Here is a 21680-nt window from a genome sequence, read left to right on the forward strand (position 1 = left end):
CCTCCGGCCCCCAGAGAGGCCGCGCTCCCACCGCACCTCCCCCTCCGAGAAATGGCGGAGGATGCGCGCCGCGCCCGGAGCCTGGAGGCGGGGCGCCCGCCTCGTCTGCGCGTCCGCTCCGGCGCATCCCCAGCCAGTCCGCCCGGACCCCGCATCCCCGCCCGGTTCCCCTGCCCTCTCGGGGCGACAGGGACGTTAGCAGCGCAGAGATAGCGAGAGGGCGCAGAGGCTGAGGAAGAGCGACTGTGCGCGCGGGGCTGCGCGGCTCGGGGCTGCGGCTGCCAGGCCGGTGCCCGGGTCCCGCACCTCGCCGCTCCTCGAGCCCCGCCCGGCCGGCACCCCGCGTCCGGCTCTGGTCTCGTAGCCCTCGGCCCGGGGGAACCGCAGCAGGCATCGCCCGGGGTGCTCCCCGCGCCCCGCCCTCACCCCCGCACCCCGGCCGCGCCCGCCCCGCCCCCGGCCCGCCCCCCTCGCCGCCCGCCCCGCCCCTGCCCTGGGCTCCGGGGCCGCCGCGCGCTCCCCGCCTCAGTCCCGCGCCCCGAGCCCGGCGCACGGCTGCGCCCAGTGCCCGGAGCCCGCGCCCCGACGCTCGGCGGCCGCAGCGCTCGCCGCGTCCTCCGCTCCGGGACGGGCATGGGGCGGCCCGGCTGAGCGCCGCACCCCGCCGCTGAGCCCCCCAGCCCGAGGAAGCGCCCCACTCGCCGCGGCCGCAGCGCGCACCGGCGATGGCGAAGGCGACGGCCCGCGCCGTGGGGCTGCGGTTGCTGCTGCTGCTGCTGCCGCTGCTCGGCGAAGGTGAGTTCTGTCGGGGACTGGCGCCCGCGGCGGCCGGGGCGAAGTTGGCGCCGCGCGGTGGAGTGGACGCGGTCGAAAACGCCCTTCTGTTTGCGGCGGGCAGCGGGCCACGCGGTTCCTGGGCGCCTGGGCTCCTCTGGGAGCGGGGTGGTGTGGCGGGCAGCGCGCCTCGGGCCCCGGGCTGGGCGGGTCTCGGGCCGGGCGGCCAGGGTCGGTGCCCAGGGCCCGAGTCGCAGCCGCGCTTGCCTGCCTGGTAGCGCCTCGCGCCGCAGCGGCGTCTCGGGGCGAACCGAGTGGGTCTTGTCGGCGTTTCGGGGCAGGTGCGGGAGGACGGGTAAGGTAGCCCTAGAAAGCCCGCCACGAGCAGGAGTTGTGTTTCTGGAAACGATTGCTCCGTCTTGTTTTCCATTTCGCACTCCACGTCGGTGCGTTTCTCCTCCAGCTCTGACATCCTCTCTCAGGTGAGAGCGGAGAAGATTTGCTCTTTTAGAAACGGTTGCCTTTGCCTTGTGCATTCTTGCCACCCTACTCCTTAAAAAATCCCCCAAGCCTGTGGCATCCAGGGAGGCAGCCCTCGAGGGCCCGCTCGGGATGGCCCAGAGCCGCCGGCCCTGGCTCCAGTCCCACCAGCGTTTTAGAGTCCCCTGCTGCTGCCCCGCAGGGGCACCTGAAGGTGCGGCCTTTGGCACCATTTGACGGTGCGGGGCCAACCTGCACCAAGCGCTTTGATCATCCTGGAGTGGAGTAGGGCTGTGTGTCGTCAGCATCGGTGCTGGGAGGATTCGAAGTGGCTTTGCAAAGGCTACTCACTGCCTCCACCTCCAAAACTCTTGACAAGATGAATGAACCCCAAGGCTGTGGAATCTTTGCTCCTTACCAGCTGTGGCCACGAATTTTAGTTTCTCTCAAACTGTCCCCGATTTCTCTTTCTTAAATACTTATATGTATGCACCAGATTTCCCACTGAGAGTAGCCCCCGCCAACCTCCCCCACCTTTCCCTGCGGCCTTTGGGAATACAAAAGGTACTGGTTCCCTCCTTCTGACCCTTGGTCCTGCAGAGACCGTGGGTTCACAGGCCTGCCCAAGGTTTCATTTGTGACTGGATCCTAAGCTCAAGAAGCAGATACTTAAACTAGGATGGGCGCCCAGCCCATCACAGAAAAGGCAGGGGAGAAATCTTCTTCATGCCCTGGGGAAGCATGGGAGTCTGGTGTCAAGGTGCTGTGAGGGGGAAAGAGGCAGGAAAAGGCTGAAGACAGCAGAAGTAAACACAGACAAGGTGTTCAGAAGATCTCTTGTAACTCTGCTTTGCAACTTTGTAGTGATGGGCGGGTGATCAGGTGAGAGCCGGAAGCCAGGGTGGGCTGGGCGGCCTCAGAACCTTGCAGAGGACTTCCCATGCCTTTGCTATGCTTAGTCAGGATGTCCAGCTGAGGCTAGGAGGACTGGACTGGAAGCGGGGCAGCTGGCATGGACCTGTGACACTTGGTAGGAATGCAAGTGACTTTTTCACAGCCTGGACTCACGGAGTTTGGTGGTGGGAGAAAGGCGCTCCAATCCAGGGAAAGCAAGTCTCCTGCCCCACCCACTCTTCCAACGGGATGAGTAAGAAACCATGATTGGTGACACTGAGAGTGGAGAGGTGGCCCCGCGGTACCCAGGAGGAGACAGCGGGGCGTTTGGAGAGGCCTGCGGGCACTTTACTCAGAGTGGCAGCCCTGGAGCTCTCGGTGTGGTGCTCCTGGCTGCCACTAGTGAGCCGGGGCCGCTGCTCCGGGACTCGCCCAGGCTGGGAGTAGCCCGGCCTCGGGGCGCCCCCTTGTGGATGCAGCGCTTCAGTGGCCGTGCCTGTTCCCTGGGGGATGGGCTGGGTCTCTAGAGGATAAAAGCCTTCCCTGCTGGCCTAGACCTACCTCCCCAAGACCGGAAGCTCTCTTCTGTGCTGGACGGCTGGTGAGAGAGAGGGTAGGGAGGCAACCAGATGGAGTGGCAGCGGCCTGGACCCGAGTGTTGGGGAAGGAAAGCACTGCCTCAGGGCTGGCAGGGATGGGCTAGAGGGCTCGGGGTGCTCAGAGCAAGGTCATAGGACATCCCCAGACCCCTAGAGTCCCCCCTCCACGTGTACACACTCTCATTGTGTAAGAATGCGCACGCCTTCAGAAAAAGGTGCCATCCCAGACACTGACTCCGAGAGTAGGACAGGCTGCTCACCCACACTCTGGAATCTGTGTGAGGGCACACACACGCGCTCTTGAATCCATGCTCACACCCTCTCGTACTCACTCTTGGCGATCACTGAGACACCACTGCTCTTTCCCAAGGATACGTGATCATGAGGCCTGTGGACACACTCACGCCCATGCTCAGCCCCTCACACTACATCCTCATCTGGGAAACCCAGCCCCCCTCCCTGCCACTCCCACACACTGGACCCCCGCATGTATACACAGGGACACCTGCTCCTCCCTACTCACACTCAGGGGGCACAGCCCGTCCACCTGGGGCATCCTGGATCCAGAGCTAAAGAACTCCCATCTAGAAGTTGTTCTCAGAAGAGTGTGTGGCGTTTGGCTGCTCCAGTGCAGGTACAGGCGTCCCTGTGGCGTGGATGAAGAAACTGAGTCCCAGCTTCCAGGGCTCGTCCTGAATGCCTCAGGCTGACCGCTCACCCAGCAGCTTCTCCCTGACCCCCTGCTCTTCCTCACTAGGCCTCGCACCTCCCATCTTCCTGGCCTGGCATCTGGGGTCCCATTTTGCTCAGCACCTCTGCCCACAAGGAGAGACCTGCCCTCCAAACTGCAGGCCCTACCCTTCTGCAGTTGGACCTGGGTGTGCCACTTCTGCCCAGACCAGCGGGTGCCAGCACAGCCCCTCAGCCAGGAAGCCTGCTCTGCCGCCCTCTTTGTTTCTCTTTCCACCCCTTCCCTTTCTGGCCAGGGATGAGTGATGCTGTGCTTCACCAGGCTTACCTGGGTCCAGCCTCCTTTCTCCTCCACCACAGCCCCCTAAGCCCTTCTGGCCTCAGGAGCTGCCTGTCCTGACTGTCCTAGGCGCTAGCGGAGTCCAGCCTTCTGAGGGAGCAAGGGGCTGGGTCAGCTGGTAGGCTCCTAAGGGTGGGGTCTGCGAGCAGAGAGCAAATGGGAAAGTTTATTGAGACCATTGCAAAATTGCCTTTATTCTGCAGAATTGCATTAGGGACGGCTAAGTAAATCACTGTTTCCTTCGTGGTGTGAAGAAAATGGGATTCTTTCACCTAATGGGGTGCTAATGGCCTTTTAGCCAGGGGAGGAGAAAGCAAATTAAAAATTATGGTATCTGTTAAACTGGAGTATGGGGTGCCAAGGGGAAGCAGGGTGGGGGCAGGAAACTGCTGCCTTGCCTGAGGCCTTCTCTCCCTGTGACCTGAGAGAGGTGTCCTCTGCCCATTGGTCTTAACTGGATAAGGTGATGCCAGCAACAGCCACCCCATGGCCTGATGATCCTATGCTCGGCACCGCCTGTCTACTACTCACGGTATCCTCCCGAAACCTTGAGGGTTGTGGCCTTGTTTTCCCATTTCATAGGTAAGGAAACTGAGGCTCCACGGCCTGTGTGCCTGAGCCCATGAAGAGGACTTCATGACTCTGCGCCCCTGGTCCTCTGGTTTTCAGCAAGCCCCTCCTCTGGGCCAGTGGCGGTGGGGACCTGCAGCAGTGCTCAGGAGGGGTCCTGGGCGGGGGGGAGTGGCCCTGAGCCTGCTTACTCACTGGTCACCCCCTGGTGGGGAGCTCCGGGGGCCCGAGGGACAGCCTGGCCTGGGTCTGGGAGGGAAGTGTGCTGCCATGCTCCCCAACACCTGAGTCAGGAGCCCCCAGGACTCTGGCTGATTCTCAGGTGGGACTGCTACTGTAGCTGATGTCTGGGAGTCCTACCGATCCAGGAACCGCCTCCAGGAGGGGTCCTGTCATAACTGGCCCCAGGGGAGGGGGTGTGCTAGTGGTGTAGGCAGAGAGTGTGACACTTGCACCCACCTCTGCCTGGGGACCTAGGACCTGACAGAAGCCAAGATGCTGAGGAGTGGGGGCAGGGGCTGGGCTTCAGGTCACATGGGTACGACTGTGTCTCCTTACCTGCACTCCAGGACACGCTGGGAGAAGAAAGTGCTCACTGGGCACCCCAGGAAAGAGGCAGAGCTGGAGAAGTGCCCCCCACAACAGCATCGCTTCCTTCTATCCTGAAGAAGTGGCTAGTTTCCAGTGTGGAGACCCTGGGGGAGGACACTTCCTCCTGTGGGGGTTGTCTTCGGGCTCCTGTCCCCCCTCTCCTCCTCCACTTCATTTCTTTCTCTTCTTCCTCCTGGTTTCTGCAATTGTTTTTCTGAGAGAGTGTGACTTAATAGTAACAATAACACTACTGGTGAGCAGCCCACAAACACCCTCCGAGGGACCACCTGCTGCCCAGGGAGCTTCTCCAGGACTAGGGGTGCACCCGGGGAGAACGCAGAAGGTGACTCTGACCTCAGAGAAATGGGCAGTGAAGGAAGCGCCAGTGACTTATCTCAGATGTGTGTGTGTGATTTCAAATGGAAGTGCGTGGCGGAAGGCAGGCTGGGGGGCCGGGTGGGAGGGGCGATGGTGGGCTGCCAGGCAGGAAAGGGGCCCTCCTGGGCTTGGGCCCCAGGGTGTGATGGCATGGAGGTCATCCCCCTCCCTCCCTCTCACTTGCTTGCCCTGGGTCCTCAAGGGCTGAGTGCTGTGCTTTATGGGTGGACGCGCGTCAGCTCCGCTTCAGCTCCCGGAAGGCTGGGGGGTCGGTGTGAAGAGAGATCAGCTCAGGATGCCCCTCTGAGGGCCATGACCTGGGTGGTCTCAGGGGGGCCTGAAGGGGTGTGAAGACTCAGGCCTCCAGAGCCCACGTGGCTTTTCCTCCCTGCCCCAGAGTAGTGGGGTGGGAGCCCCAGCGCCCCCTCCCCAACCCCCGTGTTTCCATGCTCAAGGGAGGCTGTGGCTCCCAAGACAGAGCTCCACCACACCTCAGAGGACCTTAGAGTATTGTCCCCTTCGGACTGAAGCCCTGGGAGCCCCTGTGGACGGGGCCCACCTCCTGCCTGGCCTTGCCTCCCAATCCTCTCACCATCTGCCTTCCCTGAGCACTGGGCCAGACGAGACCTGGGCTTCCATCAAGCTCTGGCCTCACAGCTGGATAATTGTGGGAGCCCCTGGCGCCTGTCCCTGAGGCTGGAGGCTGTAAGTCAGTGGCCCTATGAGCTGTCCACTCTGAGACCCTGGGCAAGGTGGGGTGGGGCAAGAGAGAGCAGGGAGGTAGAACTGATGCCCCCTAGAAAGCGTGGTTGTGGGGGTGATGATGCCAGCAGGACCTTGGGGAAGGCAGTTCAGGCACCATCTGGGCCCTCAAGGAGAGCAGGTGGCCAGCCCTGAGCAAACACCTCTGTTTGCTTTTGCCTGGAGAGTGGCTCCACAAAGTACAGCAGCCAAGGCACTGCTGTAGAAAGGTCACCTGTGCACCTGGACAGCTGTGTGCCCACCTGTTGGTCCGGCCGCTGCAGGCTCTCCCTGACATCAGTGATACCTCCTGGGGCTGGGGGCCTCTGTGGCAGGCAGGGCCCAGTTCTGGGACCCGCTCAGGAGAGACACCCCTGCCCCTGCAGACCCAGGTCCTGGGGGCTCCAGCCCACCACCCCCAGATTCAGGTACTGTGACTTGACTTTATCCCCGTCTTAAGCCTTCGCTCTTCTGACCTGGGAGCTACTGTCTGGGCTCCACAGGGCCCCTGAGCTCCAGAGAAGCGCCCAAGGGGCAGGGTGGCCAGGAGAGGGAGGCAGAGCTCCGAGCTGTGCCCTGAGTACCAGCTCTGACTGCCCTGTGATTGGAGAAAGGATTCTGCTTCTGAAACAATCAGAACCTCCCTGGTAAGACAATGGACATAAGAACTGGTTCTAGTCCCACATTCCCGCCTATGGGATTGCCAGAAATTTCCAGTGGTTCTTAGTCTTAGCAAAGGGGGAAAAGACACCATGTAAGTTCCTAAGCTTTAATTAACAAAAAGAGGAAAAGAGAAAGTGTAAGTTCCTAAGCTTTAACTAACGGCCTGGAAAATGCTCGGGAAGATACGCGATCTATGTGCCAGACCCCGAGAGTGAGACAGGTGTGGGGGCAGGAGTGATCTGGGGGTGCACAGCGTGGTGCTAGGAGTCCGGGTGGAGGGAAGGAGTTTATGGAGTTTCTTCCTCGGGTTTTTCTGCCCCTGAAATAGTCAAAGACACAGATACAGTGAAACAGGGAAAGACCCAGAAGCTAGGGGACTGGTCCTGTGTGGGCTTTCTCCTTGCCGCCTCCCCCATCCTGCCCTTCCAGCATTGCCCGGGGTGCATCCTCTGCTGTCTCTTTTTTTCTTTCTGGGAAGGAGGAAGGATGGAATCAGGGCTCCATTCTGCCACCTCTTAACCCTGATGTGGGCACGAGGTTACCATGCACTCTGTGCTGTGAGCACATATGCTTTGCTCCTGGGTTGAGCCTCCCCTTCAGATTGGCACCTGCAGGGGATCCTTACAGGAGACCACATGTGTGATCCACAGATCTTTGAGGAGTCTCCCCTGGGACCCTCTTGACTCTGCTTCTGCAGCCTCCTATGCCCTGTACCTATGTGAGCGGGAAAGATTGTGAACTTGGGGGTGACAGAAACCCCCAGTCTCAACCCTGTTCGTTTGTCTCCTGCTCCTGCCCCCCCAACCTTGGCAGTCGCTCCACACCTGACTGTGTGCACGGGAGGGGCCCAGAGCCCTGAGGAGTCAGGCCTGTAGGGCCCCGGGCTCTTTGCATGTCCACAGGCTGGAATCCCATCACAGTGTCCTTCTCTCCGCAAGAGAAGCCGGTGTGCAGAGGAGAGCATGGTGGTTAGGTGGGATGCATTCTGGGGCACCTGTGCAGACTCCTGGGGCCCCCTCTGGACTCATGCCCCTGCCTCTTCCGGGGTGGGTCTCCTGCAGAGATAGGGGGAGGAATGGGGTGGTAAACAATTAAAATTCACATAACAAAATTAAAGGGAACAATTCAGTGGGATTTAGTACATTCACAGCATTGCATATTGATCACCCCAGTGTAGTTCCAGAACGTTATTGTCATCCCCCCAAAGGAAACCCCATACCCATTAGGCAGTGCACCTAGCCCCTGGTAACTCCCACTCCACCTATCTCTACGGACGTGTCTATTTTGGATGTTTAATATAAACTGACCTTTCGTTTGTATCAGGCTCCTTTTACTTGGTTGGAGGTACATCCACATTGTAGCATGCATTGGTATTTCACTCCTTTTTAAGTGTAATATTCCACTGCATGCATTGGGTTGGCCAAGAAGTTTGTTTGGGTTTATGAACTTTTGGGCCAGTGCAGCATGTATCACATTTATTTATTCATTCTTCTCGGTGGACATTTGGGTTGTTTACACCTTTTGGCTTCTGTGAACAATGCTGCTGTGAACATTTATGTGTGAGTGTCTGTCTGAATCCCTGCTTTCAGTTCTCTTACGTGTTTACTTTGGAGTAGAATTGCTGGATCACCCGATAATTTCAACTTTCTTTTTTGAGAAACTGCCAAGCTATTTTCTGATAACAGCTGAAACATTTTACAATTTTACCAGCTGTGTTTGAGGGTTCTAGTTTTACCACATCCTCACCAACACTTGTTACTTTCTGTTTATACTTTTAAATTGTATCCATCTTCTTGGCTACAGAGCAATGTCCTTACCTATGGTTTTGATTTGCTTTTTCTTAATTATTGGTGATGCCGAGAGTCTTTTCACTTGCTTCTTGGCCATTTGTATCTTTTTTGGAGAAGTAACTATTTTTCCCGTTTTAATTGGGTGGACCTTCTTTTGTTGTTGAGTTTACTTTGCTTTATCAAATTTCCTCCAGGTGTTGCTAAGAAGCTGTTTTTGGCCAGAGACATTTCAGTGTCTGAACCCAGGTCCCTTTTGAGGAGCACATGGGTTCATCCAGTGTCCTTGTGTGGGGTTGAGTCACTGGGACCCTAAGGATAGTCTCAGAAGACACAGACCCTAAAGCCACATTGAGCTCAGATGTTCCAGAAGCAATGGTGTCCCTTATATGTGAGATGCCAGTGGCCGAAGACCATCCTGCAGAAGATCTGGGGCTGGAGGTGGGGGGTTCTGGGGACCAGTGACCTACCCAGCCCACTTGACAAGGAAGGACTGAGCAGTAGGAGAACCCAGGGCCGTCCTGTCTTACTAAACCTCAATCCAGACTCCAAAAATAACCCGGCAGATCTGGGGTAAGTTGATTACTGTAATTGCAGCTGTGTGATGTCGTGCTGCCAGTCCCTTGAAGCTGTTTTCCTGGGACAGCAGAATGTATCACAGCAGTGTGCCCCACCCTCTCACCCAGAAGCTGCGTGAGCTGGGACCCTGCTAAAGGTGGGAAGGCCTGACCAGGGTTAGCAGGAAGCCTTTGTGGGCCCAGGGAGGTCTCATTCAGGAGTCAGGGAGGAGGCAGCTTCTTGCCAGGTTGTCCCTTGGATGCTTCTGGGACTTTGTATGCTTCCCTTTTTCTTCCTCTTCCCACACAGTATCTGGGAGATTTTTGCTCTTTATTCAGACTCCTGGTTATTTATTGCAGGTTGGCAAGTGCTTGATTTGGAAATGAAGGGTAAGGCTGGAAAGGAGGAAGCAGGTTGGAGACGTGGTCTTCCTAACCTTCCAGAGTCAGTCAGCATCCTCTCTCCCTGCCTCTGGGGCCTTCCTGGTTTTCCAGGAGGTCCTGGCTGGGGACCTCTGAGCTCTGAGCTCTGTAATAGAACTGGGAGTAAGGGAGAACTAGGGTGTAAAGACCCCCGTATGGGGCAGAAACATACCTCCTCCCAGCAGCCCGGCTCACGCTCATCCCACAGCTTGTCTGCTGGTGGTCAGCCCCTGCGTGATCGCTTCACAGCCTGAGGCTGGGACCGCAGCCTGTGACCCAGCAGACACGGACCAGGACCCCAGTGCATCTCTCTTGCCTGTCTCTCCACCTTCCTCTTTCCGGGGACCGTCCTACTTGAATCACTGCATCTGATTTGCCTCAGTGGCAGACCTGGGTCCAGTGCCCTCTCCTTGACCTTGTGATGAAGGTCAGAAGAGCACAGGGACTATACCCAGGTTAGATTGAGCTCCCCCAATGCAAGGGTCTGCCCTTGGCAGTTCCCCCTCCCGAGACTCTCAAGGGAGGTGCCAAGAGACCCCGAGACTCCAAGGCTTCCTCCTTGGGAAGCTATCCCTAGGACTCTGGACACTGGGCTGAATGAATTCAGTCAATCTCACTCCAAGGGTCAGAATGTTAGTCTGCTTTTATTTTTTCATCTGTTTTGTTCTTTGAATAAATGCTGCTGACGATAAGTTGTCTTTAATAAACCACATGTTCTTTGCAAAAAAAAAAGGAGGGAGGGAGAAAGGAGGAGAAGTGGCTCTGGCTCCCAGCAGTAGGTGCTTGGCCCCAGCAGCCTTCCAGGGAGGGTCCCTGTCCCTGTTCACAGCTGGGAACAGACGCAGAGAGGCTGAGCACTGCGCTGGCCGTGCAGCAAGGCAGAGAAGGAGCGTGGGCCTGGCTCTGCGCTTGTCTCTGTGCTTTCACGAGTCACGCTGAAACCTCCCCTTTGTATCTAGACTCACTTCTCAAGGTTAAATGTGTGTGTGTGTGTGTACGTGTGTGTGCACGCACACATGCTCAGTTGTATCCTACTCTTTGCAACCACGTGGACTCTAGCCCGCCAGGCTCCTCTGTCCATGGGATTCTCCAGGCAAGAATACTGGAGTGGGTTGCCATTTCCTCCTCCAGGGGATCTTCGCGAGCCAGGGATTGAACCCGTGTCTCCTGTGTCTCCTGCGTTGCCGGCAGATTCTTGACCTGATGAGCCTTCGGGGAAGCCCTTGCTGGTTAATGTTTAAACCTGGCCTGGGGGAGAACAGTGCCGGGGGGAGGGGCAGAAGCGGGCAGGACCATGGCTGTTCAGGGAGGTCCAGCGAGGTGACAGATTTGTTGAGGTCTGAGTCATAGTGCCCTGCTGGGTGTGAGGGGGACAGAGGCAAAGCCTGGGATGTCCTGACCTGTCGCCCCCCAGGTTGGGGCTGACACACCTGCCATTGGCTGGGGTCACAGTGCACAGGAACCGCAGAACCAAGGGAGCCTGGTGACCTGCACACAGTCATCCGCAGGCCACTTGGGTGGCCAGTCTTTTTCCAGCCAGGCCTTGCCCTGGGTAAAGAAATTAATTGTAACCTAATTGGCAGTTTCCTTTGCATAGAACCCGGAAGGAACTGCCAGTGAGGCTGGTGATTAACTCAGCGGCAGCTGGGAAATCACATTTGGGCAGGAGTGTCCATCATCTGAGTGAGGCTGTTGCAGCTGGTGCGGGCGGGTGGGGACGTGGGTGGTGGCTGTGGGCACTTGCTGGGTGCAGCCTGGCCCCCAGGCCTCTGGGAGCAGAAGGCTGGGGCCTGGGCACGAGAGAGGAGTTCGGGCTGCTGGCTCCATGCAGCTGGGCTGCAGACCTCGTGTGCACACCTCACTACCCCAGACTTCAGCCACACCCTGGCCCTTCCCTCCCATCAGCAGAGGACTACGTGGATGGCATGGCGGAGGAGGGGGTTGTCAGGAGACCTAGGCCTGGTTGCAGTTTCATTCTGAGAGCAAGAGGTGAATTCTCTTCCCCAGAGTTGGGAAACAGACGGGGAGAGTGAGGTCACCAGTGAGAGCTTGGGCAAGGTGGGCACGTCAGAGCTTTTCACGTGTGGAGGCAGGTGCCAGTACGCACAGGTCTGCGGTGCCTCTGACGCAGGGCCTGGTCCTCGGCTCTCTCCTCTCCACCTGCTCTTCCAGGCCACCAGCCACCCTGTCAAGGCAGAGCCCAGGCAGACAGGTGTGTGGGGAGACACAGTACCCCTGCATGGGGTCGCCTGCCCTGCCCACCGTGGACCACACGGTGAGGCTCAGTCTGATGGAGGGAAGGCCTGCAGAGCTGGGCTGTGTGTGAAACCCCTGACCAGACAGGCAGGCGGGAGCCTGGGCTCTGTGCTGGACAGAATCCTCAGGAGTATGGAGAGCCCCGGGCACCCAGGGTGTGCCAGGGTGGCTGCTCACTCCTTCTTGTGTGCCAGGCTATCCAGCTGGCCCTTGTTGGTTGCCCAGGCCAGACCCGGAAGGCCACTCAGCCCTGTGGCCACAGTGGCACACAGGCTGCCTACTGAGGGCTGCTGGTAGCTTTTGGGAAGAGGGAATTTAAGGCTGGAATTGAGGCTGCACTCATGGCAACTAGTGTCCTCGCTGGGCACCAGGTAAAGTAGCTAGCCCTGGCCTTTATTCCCCACCCACGTATGCATTTAGCTGTCTAGCTTTGGGTACAGCCGCACAGGCCAGAGTTTTCTCAATGATTTTGTAGACAGAAGCTTCAGTTCCCAGTATCAGGACTGGGACAAGCTGTCATATTCCCTGCAATGAAGTGCTGGCTTGTGACCACTCAGCTGAGCCCAGGACCCGTGAACAGAGGTGGCTGGCTCTCAAAGTGAGGTGTCCGTGAACCATCAAATTACTGAAGCCCACCCAGGCCTTTCCTTCTCACCTGCTCTGTGCTGGGCATCAGGCAAGGTTCTGGGAGCACAGCAGTGAGCAGGACAGGCCCAGGGCTGGCCTGGTGGGTCTTTGCAGTCCAGCTTTCTTCCCACATCTTATGTGGGTCGAACCTGGCAAAGCTGCTTCATTTGCAGCCTCTGGATGCTTGGCAGAGTAACGATGGTGGCGATGGTTGGAGGGTGAGTGATGGGGGCTGGTGATGGTGCAGGCATGGTCAGCGGTGGGGGTGAAGGTGTGCGGTGATGGCTGTGGGGAGGGTGGTGATGTGTCAGTGGTGGTTAGGGTGTGGGGATGATAATATAGTGGGGGCTGAGTTCAGGTGAAGTTAGTGATGGTGGTGGTGATGCTGTGTAGGTGGGGGGTGAAGGTGATGGTGGTTGTGGGGAGAGTGGTGATCACACTAGTGGTGATGGTATAGCTGGGAGTGGTGATTGGGGTTGGGTAGTGGTGGTGATGGTTTTATGGCCACACGCAGGAGGAACTGAGCATCCCATCAGCCCCACTTACGGCTACAGTGGGGCTGGCCTGCGGGGCCCTCTCTGCGCTCATAGGCACAGGCTCTCCTGATCTGTGCTCTTTTCCTAAAAAGCAGAAATTACATTACCATCCCTTGCAAAACCACCCTCCGCCTGGGACAAAACATGGAGGCTGTAGGGTGTGTAGCACATCCTACAGGGTGACGCTGCCTGTGAGTGCACACGTGTGTGTGTCCATGTGTGTGCTGTTCTGCCTGACGTCTCCCGGCTGGCAGTGTTCCTCAGTTACCGGTTCGTCATTTCCTGAGCGGTGGTCAGTGACTGCGTTCTTCGCTGTCCTCAGGGCTTGTTTGCTCAATGCCAGCTCTGGCCTCACCCAGGCAGGTCGTGCACTAGAGGGCGCTGCGTGCCCCACACGAGCCTCAGGAACATGTGGGAGGGAACGGGCATCCGCGAGGCTCCCTCGGGCTCATCCTGCCACTGACCACCCACCTGTGGCTCCCAGTGCCTCTCAGACCAAGCCAGGGGTTCTTGGCCAAGGTGATCTCACCTACCTCGCTGATCCCCTACCCTGTCTCCTATCCCAAATTCTCACTGTTCTCGAAATGTGCCCAGCCATTACCCACCCCCCACTCTCTCCATGAAACCATTTATGTATTAGTTTGTAGCTTCCTGGATTCAGTTGTTGTTTCACTCACTAGTTTGTTCTTTCAGACAGATTGTGACCTGATCTGACTGACCCTGGCTGCTCTGGGGCAAGGGGCCTATGGGGTCAAGAGTGGTCTCAAGGAGGGACTTCCCTGGTGGTCCAGTGACTAAGATTCTGTGCTTCCAAAGCAGGGGGCCTGGCTTCAGTCCTGGTCGGGGAACTTAAATCTTGCATGCCACAACTAAGATCCAGTACAGCCAAAAAAAAGAGAGGGCTCGGGGAGGCTGGGTGGTCCCCTGAGCTGAACTGAGAGGAGGAATAGGATGGAGCAAGTTGGTAGGGATGTCTCTGGTCCTCGGGAGGAGGTCAGGGCTGGTGAACGTGGCAGTCCTTGGCCCAGAGGCAGCCATTTGAGCTGTGGGACTGGCTGCCGTGTGCTTAAGGAGACTCTGGAGAGAACACCTAGAAGATAAGTTGAGACGGAGAAAACCCACGTGGGGGTGAGCAGGCAGGCTCATCAGAGCGAAATAGGAGAGCACCAAACACAGGAGGTCCTGTAGCAACCAGAGAGAAGAGAGAACCAAGAAGGGACCATTAGAACGAGTACAGAGCTCTCAGAAGCAGGACAGCGGAATCATGCTTTTGAAGGACAGAATAACTGTCCTGTAGAAGTCTCGGGGCTTCCCAAGATGGCTTCCCAGTTGGCGCAGTTGGTAAAGGATCTGCCTGCCAATGCAGGAGATGCAGGTTCGATCCCTGGGTTGGGAAGATCCCCTGGAGGAGGAAATGGCAACTCACTCCGGATATTCTTGCGTGGACAGAGGAGCCTGACAGGCTACAGTCCATGGGGTCACAGTAGAGTTGGACATGACTGAGCACTCATGCACACACAGAATTCTCTGCCCAGAAGAAGTGCCTTTCAAGAATGAGGTAAAAGTGTTTTAAAAAGAAGGGCAAGGAAAACACAGACCCAGATTCATGTTTGCTGTGAGTGGATGAGGTGGAAGTGGGGTGTGGGATGGGCAGCACTGTTGCTAAACATCCAGTTAAGTGGGCCGGGGTTCATGAGTGTCTGTTGCAGAATACTATTTTGACATAAATGTTCTGCGAAATATACTGTTTGTACGTATCAAATATTCAACTAGAGTAAAGAGAAAACGTGAGCAGGATATGAGAGGAGGGCCTTGGGGTGGACGAGGAGAGGGTATCAGTGCCAAAAGTTGTCTGGGCAGTGGGGCTGGGGGGACCCCCCACAGGGACAGCTGGCCCTCAGGGAGAGGGGCCGTCCCTGGGGAGGAGTCCATGAAGTCTGCTTCCTGTTCCCAGCGAAGATGATGGCATTAGGAAACCGTCTGTTAAGGAGATTGTGCTGGGCCATAATAAAGCTGTCATCTGCAGGATCTGGTGCTCGTCACAGGCAGGAGCAGGGTTGCCCGGTGAGTTGATTCTGCGGGCAGGTACTGCTTCGCACACAGATGCAGGCACTGTTGTCACCCCTCTCAGTTCTTAGATCAGACCATCTTACCATGTGTTTTTTTCTTGAGAGCCCAAATTCTGGCCTTGACATTGCAGTCCCAGGGCATCTGTTGTCCAGGGACTTGTGTGCAGTCAAGGGCATCCAGTTAGGAAGCACCTGCCTGGATCTGGGCTGGTATGGTCATACTGGCAGCACATCCTCTGTCGAGGGTAGCAAGGAGGTCGAAGGAGCCTCAGGGAAGCTGTGCATGGCCCCTCATGGCCAGGGCTGACCAGGGGGCACTCGTGAGGTGAGCCTGCAGCCAGGGCTGGGAAGGCTCGGTCCGTCTCACTAAATGAGCAAGAGGATGGGGGAGGTGGCAGGGGAGTCTGCAACAGTGTGAGAGAATGTGTAAGAGTGTAAGCAGACGTGTGTATCAGTCTGGGTCCAATCCAGAGACACCCACACCGCAACTGGACCAGAGGAGGTTAACGTGAGAGTTGATCGGCAGTGATGAGTGCAGGAGAGCTCTGTGAGCCACCCCGAGGCGGAGGGCGGGAGCTCGGGAAGGGGCTCCCTCCCCGGAGTGGGGTCACAGCTCACTGCAAGTTGAGAAGTTGGCTGGGTTGCAGGGGCCAGAACTGGTCTGCAGCCTCGGGGCCCGCGGGAGGTGACCCTCCGGTACACGGGGGAGCTGAGGCTGGTGCGCAGAGGCTGGCAGTCGGTGCATCTGGGGGCTACGGGAGGTGATCGCGGGCAAGGGCGTGGGCTACGCTGGCGCCAAACGCTGGCTGCATGCGTTTGGCATGGACTGAGGCAGAGCATGCAGGTGTCCCCACACCCTGTGCTGCGGAAGTGAGGGATGACACCCAGAAACCCTCCCCACCTGCATGGTCCTCCGCCGCACAGGAGGGCTCACAGCGTCTGTGTGGGTCTGAAGATGTGTACGAGTGTGACCGGTGTGGGTAGGAGTCCCCCTGTGAGTGTTCACACGGGGCTGAGCTTGTGGATGGTTGAATGAGTGGAAGTGAAGTGGAGACTTGGGCCTGCTCTCTGCATACAAATGTTGCTAATGACACATGCAGCCAGGTGTGGAACATTGCAGACCGCCTTTCCAGGACACTGAATGGCTGGTGACTGCGTGTGCTGAATGAGGCCATCCATGCCTGGTGGCTCTGCTTGTAAAGATGCTGGAGGAGGCCCTGCTGGGAGCAGGACAGCCCGCTGTCCCCACTGAGTGTTAGCTGCATACCTTCTCCGGCAGGGGTGGGGCAGGGTGGGAGCATACGGGGTCTTGGGCCCACGTGCCTGTCTCTCTTCCCACCTGCTGCATACCTGTGCGTACACACTCACGCACATACACACACAGGCCATGCAGGGGGCCTGGGGTCTCTGCAAATGCGAGCCGCAGCCTGGGCCTTTGGCAGGTATGTCATGAGCAGTGTGGGACCCCACCCCGCTCCTGTGAGAGCAAAGCCCAGCTCCTCACCCGCTGGTGTGATGCCAGGGCAACTTGAGGGGCCAGAACCCCAGGTGGTGCTGGCCACACCTGTCGAGGCAGAAATGTGAGACTAGGTGTTGGGGGGAAGACCCCATCACCCAGCGGCATTCAGCAGTGGAAGGCGTGGGTGGAACAGGTTTTGCAAGTCCTGCTGTGTCAACCTGCCCCAAGTTCCAGGGGAGACTCTCATCAGAGGTGGGTCAAGAAGTCCTTCCAGGCAAAACGATGGCAGCAGCAAGGGGTGGTCAGCCGGCAGGGCCTGGGGCTTCCCGGCGGGGCTGACGTCTGCCCTGGGCCTGAGTCCCATCGCCGCTTTGTTAGTCATCGTACCAAACCCCAAGATGCCCAACCTCCAGCTGTCTGACCACAGGATGGCTTCTCACCTCCCAGCCTCTGTGTTCTTACCTGTTTAGTGGGGCAGTGAAGAGGTTTGCCCAGTGATTGTAAATCAGAAGTGAGAACTTCATACGCGTGTACCTGTGCAAAGCTGAGGCCTATCTGCACCTGCCCCAGCTCCTCTCCCCAGCCTGCCCCTCTCTGTTCACAGGCGGAGAAAGCGAGGCCCAGAGGAGGCCAGAACTCCACAGAGGCTGCACAGCCCAGGAAACTGGATACCTCTGATGGCCCATTCGGGGCTCTCCTCCTTCACCCCCTGGGGTTGGCCCCATCATTTGTGGGGCCACGTGTAGCGTGCAGATTGTTCTAGAATTATGAATTATTTCAGGACAGTGACAGGAGAGCATTAAACCAAGCATGGGGACCTGTGGTCTCCCCAGGCTACACCCCCTGAGGCCAGCCCAGCACCCACACCCTCGTTCCCTGCCTTGGACCATGTGTTTTTCCAGCTAAAAGTGTTTGTGACAAGGAGGAGCATTAAGGCGGCCATGCCCTGAGCAGAGACCACCTGGGAAGCATTTTAAGTGCATTTAAGACTGTTTCTGCTCACAATCATCGCCCAACCCACAAATCCCTTTTGGCAGCAACAGACCAGGCCCCACAAGGATCCCGTAGGACCTGGCTCAGAGATGAGAGCAGGCAGTGCTCTCATCCTGCACGTGAGGTCTGTGTGCTGGGGACTGGACCAGCTCGGAGGTGGGGGCTCCCTGGAGCTCAGGCACCTCCCAGCCCCCCAACCATTGAAAGTACATGTGCTCAAGGGGCCCCAGGGGAGAAGCCCCATTCTGGATATGCTCCTTGCTACCTGGCAGGTGGAGTGAGCATCTCACCCCCCTTAGAAGACCCATCTGCAAGCCCGCCCCCCACGGGTGGCTCCCAGGGCCGCCGGCTCTTGCACAGCTGACCAAGGCCACAGGGATTACATCCTGAGAGAATGAGGAGGCAGAAGTCGAATACTCTGCTGATGTGGGTGCAGGCATCCCACAGCATCCTTGCCAGTACTCTGGGGACCAGAATGCAGATCTCACTTCTCCACGGAGAGCTCTGGCACACCAAGGAGAGCTGGTGGCCAGGCAGGCTGGCAGACACAGGCTGCCTTCGGCTGCGGGCCATCTGGGGGACCCACGCACACCCACCCTGGGCTTCCCCCTTCCCACCAGCCGAGTCTCCTGTGGCTCTGGGGTTGGGGCCCTGCAGGCAGCATCTCAGATCGCTAGCGCTTGGTGCTCACCTTTCTGCCAGGATCAGGGCGAGGCTGGCGGCACCGGCCCCAGCAGAGACCCCTTCCCACCCAGCATGGTGTCCCAAGCCTGGACTGCCACCAGGCCACCACCCTGTCAAGCCACTGGGAAATTGCTCATTCTCTTTGTGGCCAGAAAGTCAAGCTTCCCGAGAGATGGTGCGCCCTCAGGGACTGCTTTCTACTGCAGGCCAGCGTCCCTGACTTGCGGTCACCGCTCAGGGCTTGGAGTGGGGGTGGAGGGTGAGCACAGTAACCGTGGGTTCCAGACCGTGTGACCTGGGGCTGAGCAGGCCGGTGAGGTCTGTGCCACTGGAAAGACGGCCCCCCAAATCCCAATCCCTTGGCTGGCTGTGCGTGTGCCCTCGAGCATACAAACAACTTTCTTCCTGTCCTGCCCCAGTGTCTGCTTGCAAAGCAGTGGTCCCATCAGCAGCTCCATCTGGGGCTGCAAAGAAAATAGAGGGTCACCATGTGAACAGGGCCTGACCTCATGCTGTGTGGGTCCACCTGGCCGCGCTCACCCCTCTCTGCACCTTTGAGAGGCGGGGTGGGCGGATGCGGTGGGCCAGGCCCCCTGGAGAAGGTGGCAGTGGAGGGAAAAGCAAGTCGCTTCTCTTCCTGTCCACTGGGCCGAGAGCATCAGCTTACCTGCCCCTTCCCCAGCCCCCCATAGCCCACCCCAGAGCTCCCCCTAGACCCTCTGACTTGCAACCTTCATGGAGTGTTGGAGGGAAAGGAAGCCGGGCTGCTGCTTATGAATCAGGCACTTGTCTTGGGGCAGCAGGGCTGTGTCTGGTGTTCATCCCCACTTTGAGTCTGCCTTCCCAGACCCAGCCTTACTGGGGCGGGACAGGGGGCCGCCGTGGGCTGGGAGCCCTTCTGATTTCTGTGAGGAGGGCGGACCCAGGGTTATTACCCTGCCAGGAAGTGCAGTGGGGCTCCAGTGCAGTACAGGTGGGGAGCAGCAGCCAAGCCCCACTGGGGAGCCCCTCTGCGGCTGCCCCTTCCCTCCCGTTGGCTGAGGAAGCACCACAGGGGCACTCCTGCCTTTGTCACGAGAGCAGTGATGAGCAGTGCTGTAGGGTCCTCTGTGGGACCCCAAACTATGTGCTTCCCAGGAAGCGAGAGCCAGTGGAGTGCATCCTGGCTGTGCAGGAGGATCTGTCAGCTGCAGCTCATCACTCTGCCCAGCCTGCGTAAGGCCTGCTCCGAGCTGGAGCCATTAGCTGCCCTTTCACAGAAGCCGGGACAAGGCCAGTCTCGAGGCCATTTAGGGCTGACACAGTTCTCTGAGCTGCCAGCCATCCCTGCTAGGGTTGGCTACTAAATCCCAAAGAAATGAGCACCCTGAGTGCATCTGACAGGCAACCCGTGTCCTCGGGGCCAGCTGGGAGGCTGTGGGACAGGAGGGGGGCACCCAGCCATGTGTGGGCAGCTCCTGTCGTGGGCTCTACCAGTGAGACCCCCGGCAAGGGAAGTCGGGTCTCAGCGCTCCCTCCCCAGAGTTCCTCAGGGTGACTTCTTCCTGGGGCTCATGGAGCTGCCACCCCCTTGGATGGCAGGCGGCATGATGCTCTGGGTGGATCCCCTCCCGCGAGAGGTGGCGGGGCAGGAAGGTCACAGCACAGAGCCTGATTGGGCACAGGGCCAGCTCCTTGGAGTGCAGCTGCCCTTCCCAGTTCCTCACCTGCAGAGGCGCAGTGATTCTGGGTCCCACTCCAGGGAGAGCACTCCTAGGGAGCAGTTTTCCAAAGGTCTAATAGACCAGCGCCGTGCCTGCAGCCCCCTCCTGCCGCCTGTCTTTAGTGCCGGCTGTGCAGGGCCAGGCCTTTGACTGCTGGCCAGAGCATCTCTCCCCTCCATCCTCCTCCTTACTCCTTACCCTCCTTTGCCTTTTCCCGCCTTCCCTCTCTCTCCGTCTGTTTCTCTTCCTGTTCCCTCCCTCTCCTGCTGGCTCGTGGTCCAGGCCTGTCTGGCAGGGCAGCACCCACACTGGGTGGGCGGGACCCACTCAATGCACACTTTCCTGCAAGTTGGCATTCCCAGCCGGGCTGCCTTTGAAGTCATCCTTGGGAAACCTGGCACAGTGCTGGCGACCTTCCAGTTTTCTTACTGTTTCACCACTTTGGGATCCAAAAGGTCTTAACCTGTTCTCCTCACCTGACTCCACTTGGCACTTGATTGTTTCCCACACACAAGTGTGTCTTCAAGGATCCAGGCAGCCCCAGGGCGTCTTCCACTGTGCGGAGCGGACCAACCACTCACCCTGGTGGCTGCAAGAGAAGCAGAATGTAGGTGGAAACAAACTGGTTGAAAAGAGAAATCGCTTATACACAAGTACACTGTTTCTCACGTTTGCTTTGTGCGTTAGTATTTTTTGTGCTTTGTAAAGCATATTGGCAGGTTTTCAATGGTTTTTTTAAGCATCGCCTGCCCATTTATCCATCTTTTTAAAACTTCCTACTGTTTAAAAATAACTTTTTATGATGCAAAATGTTGAACATACACCAAATCAAGAGAGTAGTAGGCTGAGCACCCATGGGTTCACCCAGCGTGGCCATGGTCAGAATCCCTCTTCCTCATGGCATTTACAGCTCTACCCACAGCCCCTCAGTGATAAATTTAGGCCACATTTACATAGGTTGAAACGCAGAAATCTTGGCTGTATGTTGTTAACAAATGGATGTGCCTGTGTGACCCCCTCAGGATATGAAACCTGTATATTTCCCAAAATGTGCCTCCTGCTTTTCTAGTCTGTTGCCTGCCCCACCCCAACCGGTACCCAGTCTGATTTCTGTCACCTAAAATCAGTCTGGAACGGTGCCGTGTGATTCCTTTGTGCTGCTCCTTCCCCTTGGCAGGATGTCTGTGAGATGTGCCCAGGCTGTCGTGTGTTTCAATAGTTTGCGCCCCATCCTGACTGCATAGGGTTCCGTGGTGTGATGGACCGAGGTTTGTTATCTGATCACCTGCTGGAGCACATCTGGGTTCTTTCCAGTTCTTAGCTCTGTGAATAACCCCAGCATTTGTGAACAAGTCACTTGACAGGCATATGTTTTCATTTTTCTCAGATAAATGGAGTGGAATTTTTTGGTACTATGGTGGAAGCGTGTTTGACTTTAGATGAAGATTTTGTTACTTATAGGGGCTTCCCAGGTGGCACAAGTGGTAAAGAACCCACCTGCCAATGCAGGAGGTGTAAGCGACGCAGATTTGATCCCTGGGTCAGTAAGATCTCTTAGAGGAGGGTGTGGCAACCCACTCCAGTATTCTTGCCTGGAGAATTCCAAGGACAGAGGAGCCTGGAGGGCTATAGTGCATAGGGTTACAAAGAGTCAGACACCGAAGCGACTTAGCACGCACGCACATTGTTACTTATACAGTGCTCTAGTTCATCTTTGGGGACCCCTGCCTGCTCTGCTTGTCTGGCAGAGTCTTTTACACTTGAAAACTGGCTCCAGGTGATTTGCTCAGAAGCCTGGCTGAAAGCCGAGTGGTTTGCATGCTCATCTGTCTCAGGTAATTGAGGCTGATATTGCAACTGTTTATG

General features: G+C 57.7%; 1 protein-coding gene across 1 annotated transcript in view; it reads left to right on the forward strand.

Moving 5' to 3' along the window:
* Window positions 1–559: 559 nt before the first annotated feature.
* The window catches only part of RET (ret proto-oncogene), a 51934-nt gene continuing 30813 nt past the window's right edge, over window positions 560–21680 (forward strand). The window contains exon 1 of the mRNA XM_055425711.2: window positions 560–795. Within this exon, the coding sequence (XP_055281686.2) occupies window positions 726–795 (70 nt within the window). The 5' untranslated portion in view covers window positions 560–725. The remainder of the gene's footprint in view (window positions 796–21680) is intronic.

This window comes from Moschus berezovskii, chromosome 12 (assembly GCF_049115385.1).
Source record: "Moschus berezovskii isolate FMDL1 chromosome 12, NW_MosBer_1.0, whole genome shotgun sequence".
In the NCBI taxonomy this organism is placed as follows: Eukaryota; Metazoa; Chordata; class Mammalia; order Artiodactyla; family Moschidae; genus Moschus; species Moschus berezovskii.